A 12,029-nucleotide genomic window follows, 5' to 3' on the forward strand; every position below is an offset into this window, starting at 1 on the left:
TTGAGTCATTCAGTGTGTTGGGAGAACCTAGTTTGTACAAGGTACTGTACAAATTGCTCTTTGTGGTAATTCAGGTGAGAATACCCAATTCCTATTCTTATGGAGCATGTGGTCTAGCTTTACTCTTGAATAGAAGCAGATCTTCTGCCAATAGAAAAATCCTTGTTTTTATAGGGCAAAGGTGGGGAATAGGAGATAACAGAGGACCAGAGCTAAAGTGCTTTTTTTGTCAAAAATGCATGTAAATCTGTCCACCAAATTAATAATTCAGGCAAATATGCATTTTTTCCTCATGGTACTGACACGTACATACTACTCTGGGTATGAACCGAGAATCAGCAGTTTCTCTGGCACTCTTAGTGAGTTTTAGTAATGTCTACAAGAGTCACTCAGCACCATGGCCATAACAGGGGATCAGAGAGTACTCTGACATGAAGGACTGTGTTTTGTAGGAAGTGAATTTGGATTCCCTCATACATAAACTAAATTATAGTTAAAAACTACATTTTTTTTTGTCTTTTTTACTGACTGGTAACGGGATCGCAACCCTCGGTGTCGCGCCCGTACCGGGGACCAGCAACGGGATCACAGCCCTCGGTGTTGTGCTCACACCGTGCTCAGCCAGTGAGCGGGAACCAGTCTCCACATGGGATCCGAACCCTCGGCGGGAGCGCCGCCGCGCTCTCAAGTGGCGCAATCTCCAGTGCGCCACCGGGCCGGCCCTAAAAACTACATTTTTAAAGGCACTTTCTTCAAAGCTGTGGAACATCTGCAATATCAGATATTATTTACTAAAATATTTATTAGTTTCAATTGATGAGCCACCCAGATAAGTAGTTGAGAACCTATAATGATCATTACATTTTTTCCTCATTTTTATTTCTGGATTTCAACTACCCATTAGTTTCTTTGAGGAATGTGCTGGGGGAAGGGGGTTGTTGTGGTGGTTTTGTTTGTTTGTTTGTTTAGTCTTCTTGGCTAAGCACTACATATATAATGGGAAAATAAGGTGGAAATAACGTAGAGGGATGGAACAAACTGGTCCCTGTCGTTTAAGTCCTAGTTTCTTTTGGAATCTGGGGTTTTGACCTCGCTCTATCAGGGGAACCACAGCACATGGATGAGTTGATTAAAAACTCTGGTCCTCTTTCCTCCTGTATGAAAAAGGGATAATTATAGTTACTTGCACCTCTAGGGTCCTATGAGTCTTAATTACTTAATATTTGGGAAGTGTGTGGAGATCTTCGAATTAAAAGTGCTGAGCAGTGGAATCAAAGTTCAGTATAATTATAATTGGAATGAAAGTTTGTGGTCCCACCTTCCCTCTACCTCTCTCCATCCTGTTTTTCTCTGCCACCCTACACATTACTGATGGTTACTACTCAAATCTGCACACTTCTCTCTAGCGCTTTTTTTCCTGTAGCACACTTCCACTTATTAATTAATTAATATATATATTCAGGCCCTTAACCTCACACTTACGTAACTACGTAGTATTTATTTTTAAAGCTGAGTAGTCACTAAGAACAAAATCAGTAAGTTAATTTGTTTCTTCCCATCTACCATTCTTGCAAGTCCTCCTCCACATGGTGACAAACCGGTCCTGTTGAAGCATTGCACTGATCAGAAACTCTTACTGGCTCTTCAGTACCTGTAAGGCAACATCTAAACTCTTTAGCATCATTCTCAGAGTCTTCTAAACTCCAGCAACCATTCAGTCTTGTTTCTTATGATTCCTACCTATTCCAGAACTCCTTTCTCCAGACATCTACTCTATGCCTTCCGATCTCCGTGCCGTTAATCTGCCATTCACCCGCTGGTATCTTTTCTGGGTACATTCAAATCATTTGCATCTTCTTCACAAAGCATTCCTTCATTCCCTAATTGGAAGCAACTTCTTTCTCCTTACAGAATTTTGTCTATACCTTTCCTGGGTGGTTTCTACCTTTATATTTTAGTTACATATATATCCTATCTCCTTCCTGAACTATAAGGCTGGAAAATTGACTCCATGTCTGATGAATGAATGAACAAAAGGAAAGCTACCATGGGTGTGGTGACACTGGATGAAAATGAAAGATTTTTAATAATGATTTGCAAGATTTCACTAAGGTGGGTTTGCATCATGTAAGTTAGGAATTAAATATTAATTGATAATTTCTTCAACCTTACCATTAAGCTTGTCACTTACAGGACTGTCTAAAATGAGCAGCCATATCTTTAAACTGTGTTTTCTTTGATTATATGCTCACAGACAAAATCCAAAGGGACTGGGAAAAAACACTGCTTTGCTTTCTTTTTTTCCTGTATGCCTGAATTATCTATACTATTGTTTGGTTTCCCTTCTTAGCATTGGATATGAAAACTTGGTTCTAACACACCAAATGTTTGCGAGCTTTCACTTAGAAGATCACGTTGTCTGAAATTCCATTCCACTGGAGCCAGCCTTAAAGTTGAAGGGTCTTAGATGGAGGTCATGATTTATCAGCCCTAGAAAGTAATATCTTAATGGTGCTGCTCCTTTAGAACGTTAGGTTCCAGGATACATGTAACTGCAGAAAACTGTGTCCACATTTCATTAGCTCCTTCTTTGTCATAGCGTCTCACCTCCCTGCAGTTAATATTCTAAAACTGGCAGCATGTCCTAATGGTCAAAGCTTGCATCAGGATACAGGTGACCTATTAGCTTTGTGACATTTGACAGGTTACTTAACCTCTCTGAAGCATGATTGTCTCCTCTGTATAATCGGGATAATACTATCTGTCCTGTTTCCTTGTAAAAATCAAATTAGACAATGCTTGTAAATGCTCTGTAGTCTTTTAGGTGAATATAAGCTATTACTATGGCAGGAGAGCATGCTGTCACGAGTAGTCTTCTGGCTAAATGCTTAAGATTTGTGAGTCATGCTTAAAACCAAACTTTACTTCTACTTGATTTTCTTTATGGTCCTGTGTACTATATCGAATTTTCTGACAGTGGAGCTACGAAAACCTTAGCATTTTATAGATGTAGTTGAGTTGACTGTTGTAAGCCTTGTAGCAGAAGTAGACAGCACCAGTGAAATTAAATAGATTATAGACTAATGATCTACTTAGCAATATTGCACTTCCTCTTTATCTTTTGTGTAATAAAGACTCGCCTGAAGGGCAGAAATGAAGAATTGTCATGGAAGTTCTTATTTAATCTTTTATGATTTCCTAATACAATGTGTAAAATTACTCATTGAAGAGCTTAGCAGAATAAAGGAAATTAAAAGACTGAAAACTCCAAATTCTGCTATTATTATTAATTATTATTATTATTATTATTATTACTACTACTACTCCTGACTGCTTTCCAAGTCTCCTATTGATCTATTAGAAACAGAACTTCACAAGAAGTAGTAGGGCAGTTAGTATGTTGTACTGTTAATTGCTTTTTAATTATTCAAGTAAAGCTTTACCATAATAACAGAACTCAAGAAATGGCTCATGGCTGATAATCACCATCTGTGAAATTCCTTAGAACTTATAATTTGGGGTTAGTACAGCCTATATTTTACCTACGAATTTCAGTGAGTTCACTGATGCTTTCCAAATGAAAAGCTTCCTGTGAAAATTATGTCAGAACTGTCTTTTCTCTTAGTTTATTAAACCCATCAGTAAGCTTTTACTGAGTACTACCGTTCCATTTGTCTGTGTTAAGCATTATGGGGGAGCAGAAATGATCCATTCCCTCAGAAAGCTTACCTTCCAACTGAGGACTGAGGACTGACCATAATTAGTGAATACAGTTAACAACTAACAGGTGAGTAGGGAAGGAAGTACTGAGTAGGAGTAATGTGGAATTTTAGAGGAGGAAGGCAGTGTGTGCTGGAGTAGAGAAGGCAGCATGCATGATTTGATGCTTGAACTGCATCAAGAAGGATAAGCAAGATTTAGTCAGAGAGAGAGAGAAGTTTTCCAGAAGAATGGGACAGGTAACTTCCAGGCAATAATGTATATAGGGCTCAAGGACTCTGGCCTGATCAGAACAGAAGTGATGAAGCATCAAGTAATAAAAAGTTAGCTAAGTAGGGAGAGACCAGATTTTGGAGGGTGTTGAATACCAGGTAGAAAAGGTGAGATGTGATCTGATGGAACAAAAAAGCCATTGCAATTTTTTGTGTGAGAGAATAAGATGAGAGTGTTTAGTCAGGAAGTGGTCATCAGAGTTGTATGGAGCACAAAGGATGTTTAATAGAGCAAGGACATTGTAGTCACGAAGTGAAATAGTGAGGGCTCAGCTAAGATGGTAGCAGTGGAATGGAGAAAAAGAGATGGACCGCAGAAATGTTTTAAAGGAAAAATCAGCAGGCTGTATTTACTGACTGGATTTGAAGGCTATTCAAGAAATGAAAGGTGATGGGCTAAAGGGTACAAACTGTACTGTCTACCCTAAGTGAATCATTGTGCAGCACATGCATGTATTGAAACAACACACTGTACCCCACAAACATATAATGTAAATGTTAAAATTTTTGAATAAAAATATTACAGCTAGATAGAAAAAATAAGTTCTATTGGTGTACAGTTGAACCAGGCATCTATAATTAACAATAAGTTTCTGCATTCTATCAGATGACTAGAATAGAGGAGGTGAAATGTCCACATCACAAAGAAATGATTAAGTTTTATAATGATGAATATGCTCATTACCCTGATTTGAGCATCACACATTGTATACATATATTGAAATACTGCTCTGCACCCCATAAATTTATATAATCAATATGTTTCAATGAAAATATTTTAAAAATATTTTTTAAAGAAATGTATTGTCCAAGATTTCTAGCCTGTGCCTGAGTTTCCAAAATATCAGCAAACCGTTGTTTGAAACAGAAAAGGTAGGTTTGTTTCAACAAAAAGGTATTGAGTTTGGTGTTGGACCCACTTGACTTCAAGGACTTATAAGTGAGTAGACAGAATTTCAAAAGTGCCGCTCAGAGGGCAGAGCTAGAGATATGGGGTGGGACTTCATCATCAGTTAGTTGATTTTTGAATCTGTGGAGACGTTCAGCTTTGAGGGTTGCCCACGTTTGAACTTCAGAATGAAGGCCAAGTAATATTTACTTAGATGCCGATTGTTCCTCTGAAATATTTGCTTGTGGAACTGATAAGAGAATTGTGCATAAAGCATTAATTACTTTTGTAATAAAAAACTTACTAATAAAAAGATAAATGAGACCAGCGAAAGGCAGTACCATTAAAAGACTCATTATTATAGTAATGATAACAAAACAATTTTTCAACTCTGTATTTTGATGCCTCAGTACCTTGGGCTATTTTAAGCAGTTAGTGTGATCACTTAAAATAAATACTTGTTAAATTTACTGTATTTCATTAATTCTAAGATTCATCTTTTTTTCATATTTTAACATGCCTCAAATCTTACAGTTGATGCCATCTTGTCATATTTAGCAGCCATGACATAGTTGTCATTGCCTTAACCAATTTATTTTGCTTGTTTTTATTTGTTACATATACATAAAAGTTATATACGATCAAACGTATCCAAAAAAATCTAAAAAAATTCTTTCTGTAAGTATACAATAAAAGCTTTAAGTGGTATAGCAATAGTTTGGCTGCATTTTTTTCCTAGTGGCATATAAAATGGTATGTTTTATAAGGATGGCATCTTAAACTTGATGAAATATAGTATTAAAAGATAGCTGATCACATATATCTCTACCAGAGTGATGTAAATGGCTGAAGTATTCCAAATTTGCCTTCTTTCATTGACTTAAATGTAAGGTACCCCATGGGTTGTTTAATTTGAACTGGGAATATTAGAAGAAAGGTCTTTCATTCAATGGTGTAAGTACCATCTGCCAGTGATAGAAACCTCCTTGGAGGATCCATTTCTTTAAAGGTACAGAATCCAGAACATTCACAAAAGTTTAAATATTAGCAGAATAGACATCTGGATTTTATTCAGACCATTGTGGCCCTCCTAGTGTCAGACCACTGTGTAATCCAAGCATTTCTGAGCATGGTTGCTGTTTGTGCAAAGTGAGAGTGAACCTAAAGGAAATTTGTGTTTAGGGCTGATAATAAAGTCTTTTAGTGGTAGAAAATGTTATCTCTTAAAAAAAATGGAGAGCAGAAACATTTGATTCTCAACATCACATTTTTCAGCCATTTCCACACTGTTGACTGGAGGTAGGTTGCCTTCTCGTTCAGTATCACTTTGTGGAAAAAATCACAGTCCTTTTTCCTATTTATTTGCACAGCATAATGATGTTGGCATGTGTGTCTTTTTGTAAGTCCATGCCCTAGAACTGAGAAGTAGGAATAAAGTTAGAATGTCAGGGTTGGGGGATGCTACTCTTTACTACTAAGGGACACAGTGCTTCAGGTAAGTAATTCTGAAGTCCTTCAATACCTGACAGTGACCTTGAGTTGGTCCATAGGTATGTTTTCATTTTGCTTCATCCATTTTAATTGGCTTCTTAGAGCGTGCTTGTAGATGTAGAGACACATTAAGAGTAGAGCAACTCTCTGGCAACAAGAAGAGATTAATTTTGTGATGTGCTGTTAAAAGACTTCCCAGGAAACTTCAAAAGCACAGAAAGAAGCACTAGCTGCCTGTACCAAAATGTGTAAAATGCCACTCAGCTTTTTAAAAGTATGATAAACTCAGAACTAACACACACACACACACACACACACACACTCTCTCTCTCTCTCTCTCTCTCTCTCTCTCTCTCTCTCTCTCTCTCTCTCTCTCAAAGTTGAGCTTTCTTAGCTAGGTCTCTATATTAGCCAGAAGAGACAAGGGGTGAGGGGCTTCAGAGAGTTGGTGGAGATAAACACAGAATCCGCATATGGGAGGCATTTGAAATTGACTTAAATGCCTTTTTAATGCTGACTTTTCCAGTTTTCTCTTAAGCAGACACATTGTTTTCATGGTATCAGCCCCAGGCATAGACACATCATTAAAGTGAACATGTAGAAAATGATTTGTTTGGAAATAAGGAAACATTTTTAGTTATGACCACCCAGGTGTAATAGAACACTGGAGTTGGGGGCCCTGAGTTCTAATGTTTTAACTTTCTTCATGACATGAGGCAAGTCCTCTATGGCCTTTGGTTTTTCTTATCTGTAAAATAGGATGACTCAATAACATTACCTTTTTTCTTTGCTATAATAGATTATCTCTATGGGAGAAAAAAGAAATAGTGATGTCAAGTCTCCTTACAGCTCTCTGCCTGCTGTTTTATTGTGCTATTCATGCCTAGACATCACATAGCTAGAAAGGCCCATCAGATCCCTCAGGCCACTACTGTTCCTGTCACATAATCATACAAAAAACGCTGTTGCTAACTTGAAAAAAAAAAAAATTACTATTGCACTTGCAATTGTTGCTTAGTAACATTTCTGATTTTGTGTTTCTTGTAAGAGCATGAGCAGAGATCATTAAAAATTAAACTTACAAAGCTGCTAAAGTGGCAGGAAGGAGAACTTGAAGCTACAATTTTTTCACTTGCTTAGAAGCCATCTAATCTCAGGTTTATATGCTCAGTCTTGGGGAAAACACTGCACGTCTCTGGTTTATATTAAACTACATAGAGCAGAGGACTGACATTGATTTGTGTCTGGTGCAGCTGGAGTTTATCACCAAGACATAGAAAACCTTTACCCTGCAGAATGGACTGCAATTACAATCAGATGGGCCACATTGTATCCCTGTGAAAGAAAGCCCTAACCGGCTGTGTGTCTTGTTTCTGTTTTCTCCCCGCAGTTCCACCAGGTGAGAAGAGTGATGACCATCCTTTTCCTTACTATGGTTATTTCATACTTCGGTTGCATGAAGGCTGCCCCCATGAAAGAAGCAAATGTCCGAGGACAAGGCAGCTTGGCCTACCCGGGTGTGCGGACCCATGGGACTCTGGAGAGCATGAATGGGCCCAAGGCAGGTTCAAGAGGCCTGACGTCACTGGCTGACACTTTTGAACATGTGATAGAAGAGCTGTTGGATGAGGACCAGAAAGTTCGGCCCAGCGAAGAAAACAATAAGGACGCAGACTTGTACACTTCCAGGGTGATGCTCAGTAGTCAAGTGCCTTTGGAGCCTCCTCTTCTCTTTCTGCTTGAGGAATACAAAAATTACCTGGATGCTGCAAACATGTCTATGAGGGTCCGGCGCCACTCTGACCCTGCCCGCCGTGGGGAGCTGAGTGTATGTGACAGTATTAGTGAGTGGGTAACAGCGGCAGATAAAAAGACTGCAGTGGACATGTCAGGTGGGACGGTCACAGTCCTTGAGAAAGTCCCTGTATCAAAAGGCCAACTGAAGCAATACTTCTACGAGACCAAGTGCAATCCCATGGGTTACACGAAAGAAGGCTGCAGGGGCATAGACAAAAGGCATTGGAACTCCCAATGCCGAACTACCCAATCGTACGTGCGGGCCCTTACCATGGATAGCAAAAAGAGAATTGGCTGGCGATTCATAAGGATAGACACTTCCTGTGTATGTACATTGACCATTAAAAGGGGAAGATAGTGGATTTATGTTGTATAGATTATATTGAGACAAAAATTATCTATTTGTATATATACATAACAGGGTAAATTATTCAGTTAAGAAAAAATAATTTTATGAACTGCATGTATAAATGAAATTTATACAGTACAGTGGTTCTACAATCTATTTATTGGACATATCCATGACCAGAAGGGAAACAGTCATTTGCGCACAATGCATTACATTCCTTGATAATGTTGTGGTTTGTTGCCGTTGCCAAGAATTGAAAACATAAAAAGTTTAAAAAAAAAAAATAAATTGCATGCTGCTTTAATTGTGAATTGATAATAAACTGTCCTCTTTTGGAAAACAGACAAAAAACAAAAAAACAACAATTTGAACCAAAACATTCCGTTTACATTTTAGATAGTAAATATCTTCGTTCTTGTTAGTACTATATCTGTTTTACTGCTTTTAACTTCTGATAGCTTTGGAATTAAAACAATGTCAAGGTGCTGTTGTCATTGCTTTACTGGCTTAGGGGGTGGGGGATGGGAGGGGAATATTTTTGTTTGTTTTGTGGTTTTTTTGTTTGTTTGTTTGTTTTGTTTTTTAGTTCCCCCAGGGAGTAAGGATGGGGAAAGAATTTCTTCATTATATATCCTGGCAGATAAAAGATACATTTGTATGTTGTAGAGATGTTTGCAGTATCAATCAGATGACTGGAAAGTGAATAAAAATTAAGGCAACTGAACAAGATGCTCACACCCCACTTCCCATGATGTAGGTCCCAGGCCCCCGCTCACTCCACTCTTTGGGTGTTGGAAGCTTCTTTTGTTGGAAAGACTAACATTGGCTTAGAGCACATTCTTTCCCTCCCTCCCCCTCTGGTCCCCTCTTTGTCTCGTTTTAGCTTAAGGAAGAAAAATCAGTTGCACGCCCTGAAATACTTTACCACTGCTGTGAACAAATTGTGTCACGTGGTGGCACTCCTGTAAGCAGGGAAAACAGTTCTTTCTTTTTTATTTTTTTGCAAGAGAAAAAGAGCAACAAAAATAAAGTGTTTTTTTTTTTTTTTTATGAGGGGTAAACATTTGGGTGAACCATGGTAAGGCTTAGAAATGTCTTTCAAGCAAAGAGTAGAGTTCTGTATGAACCCAGAAACATCTAGATCAGGGCACGAATCCACATTGCCAGTGAAATGAGACCGAACAGCTATATGGAGGCTATGTGGGGCTGACATATTATTTCCCGGCAGTGCAGGAGGAATTTCTGAGTGGCCATTCCAAGCTCCAGGTAGAGGTGGCAAATGGTACTTGAGACATTCCATAAGGAAGGCCTCTGAAGGACCTTTTGGAGGTAGCTCTGGAATGACATGTGTTGAGTTGCTTGGAACTCATGCTTTAAGTGCCTACATTTCTAACTGTGCTCAAGAGGTTCTCAACTGGAGGATCACACTCAAGCCGACTTATGCCCTCCATTCCACCCCTGGATAATTTTGCATAAAGTTGGATTAGCCTGGAGCAGGTTCGGAGCCAAATGTGGCATTTGTGATCATGAGATTGATGCAATGACACAGAAGATCTTTGCTACATGAACACTTATTGCTTTGAAACTAGACTTGAGGAAACCAGGGTTTTATCTTATGAGAACTTTGGGTAAGGGGAAAGGGAACAGGAAAAGGCCCCAAACTCAGGTTAAATGATCAAGGCTACTGAGAGAGAATCTTGTCCAAAGACAAGACTTTGGGAAGGTGTCTGAACATCTACGACACCAAGGCTTAAAGGTACCTTGCTCAATGGAAGAGGCCAGGACAGAGCTGACAAAACTTTGCTCCCCAGTGAAGACCACAGCAATCTCCTGCCCGGCCTGTCTGTACATGTGGAGGATGCCTGCCTCACCTCTGCCATTTTGAGTTTGGAGAAGTCAAGTTGTGAGCCTGGAATAGTGATCCTAGGAAAAATGGATCCCAGTGAAAATTAGTGCTGAGCCCATTCACCCATTCCATCCACTGAAAATGTTATTGGTAACCACCTGAACCAGCGTCCTGGAGTATTAGAAAGCTGCAAGCAATTGCTGCATCCAAGCTGAGTGAGGGATATGCTAAACAGGATGTCCACCATGACACAGGGGATGAAGATACCATCACCAGATGATTTCTATTTGTTCAGTCTTTCATTTAGAACTAGCCCATCTTTTACAGTACCATCTGAACACCTGTCTTTAAAAGAAGGAAGGCTTTGTGTAGTATAGGTTTGTTTTGTGCTGTTTGAAAATATTATCTTTGTAATTATTTTTAACATGTAATGAATGCTTGGAATATCTTCTGTATGTTAACTTTTTGCAGCTTCCTCTTGGGGGACAAAATTTAAAAACGTAAGTCCCCATCACAATCTCAAAGTATCACAAGGGCCAGATCTGTGAAGTGGTTTTGTAGGAGACATTTGGCTATTGTGTGGTCACTGGCTCTCTCTTACCCAATAAGATATCACAATCACATGCTTGGTGGTTTATGTTGACCTAAGATTTATTTTGTTAAAATCTTTCTCTGTTGCTGTTTGTTCTTGTTCTGTTCTGTTTTGTTTGTTTTTTAAAGTCTTGCTGTGGTCTCTTTGTGGCAGAAGTGTCTCATGCATGGCAGCAGGCCTGTTGCTTTTTTATGGTGATTCCCATTGAAATGTAAGTAAATGTCTGTGGCCTTGTTCTCTCTATGGTAAAGATATTATTCACCATGTAAAACAAAAAAAAAAATATTTATTGTATTTTAGTATATTTATATAATTATGTTATTGAAAAAAATTGGCATTAAAACTTAACCGCATCAGAAGCCTATTGTAAATACAAGTTCTATTTAAGTGTACTAATTAACATATAATATATGTTTTAAATATAGAATTTTTAATGTTTTTAAATATATTTTCAAAGTACATAAAATCTGGGGGTTCTGGGTTTTTTTCTCTTCACTGTAAAAGAAACATGAAAACGTGCTTTATTATAAATACGTGTGTTCCTTGCTTTAAGACCAACTTTTACCAGTTTTAACAATCGAACAGCCCTCCAGAGAGGATGCTTATTTCAAAGCACAGGGAGGCCAGTCCTGCAGTCTGTGAGCTTCTGAGAAGCTGTAGGATTGAGTCTGTCTTCCACGGTGGAAGATGGGAGTGTCATTTTCTAGGACACTTGAAAGTTTTCCTCTTTGAAGTTATATACTTTCATCAAATACCAAACCATGTATCCTAGCAACATCAGGATTCATGAATCAGGGCTGGCTGGTTCTATTTGACTATAAAATAACTTTAAAAAATTCAAAGTATGTTTACTTAGGGATAATGAGAATAAATTGGCCCAAATTTAGAAAGTCAATGACTGAAAAACATATAAAAATTCAAAGTTTAGAGATAGGTCATGTACCCTCAGTTTGGTAATGGTGCCATTTGCAGTATGTATTTGTATACATTGCACTGATTTAATTTTTGTACATGGAGCACGCAGATTTTATATCATAGTACCCACGATCTAACAGATTGCTAGGATTTCTAAA

At 38.3% G+C, this 12,029-nt stretch overlaps 1 protein-coding gene across 8 annotated transcripts in view; it reads left to right on the forward strand.

Moving 5' to 3' along the window:
- Positions 1 to 11,422, forward strand: part of BDNF (brain-derived neurotrophic factor) — a 60,723-nt gene extending 49,301 nt beyond the window's left edge. For 6 of the 8 annotated variants that reach the window (XM_008584174.1, XM_008584191.1, XM_008584205.1 and 3 more), the window contains exon 2: positions 7,763 to 11,422. In XM_008584174.1, the coding sequence (XP_008582396.1) occupies positions 7,763 to 8,527 (765 nt within the window). In that variant the 3' untranslated portion in view covers positions 8,528 to 11,422. Of the gene's footprint in view, positions 1 to 6,063; positions 6,181 to 7,422; positions 7,530 to 7,762 lie in introns of all 8 variants that reach the window. The other 2 variants (XM_008584196.1, XM_008584214.1) reach the window with 2 other exon arrangements.
- The last annotated feature ends 607 nt before the right edge of the window (positions 11,423 to 12,029 follow it).

Source organism: Galeopterus variegatus, unplaced genomic scaffold (genome assembly GCF_000696425.1).
Source record: "Galeopterus variegatus unplaced genomic scaffold, G_variegatus-3.0.2 Scaffold102, whole genome shotgun sequence".
NCBI lineage: Eukaryota > Metazoa > Chordata > Mammalia > Dermoptera > Cynocephalidae > Galeopterus > Galeopterus variegatus.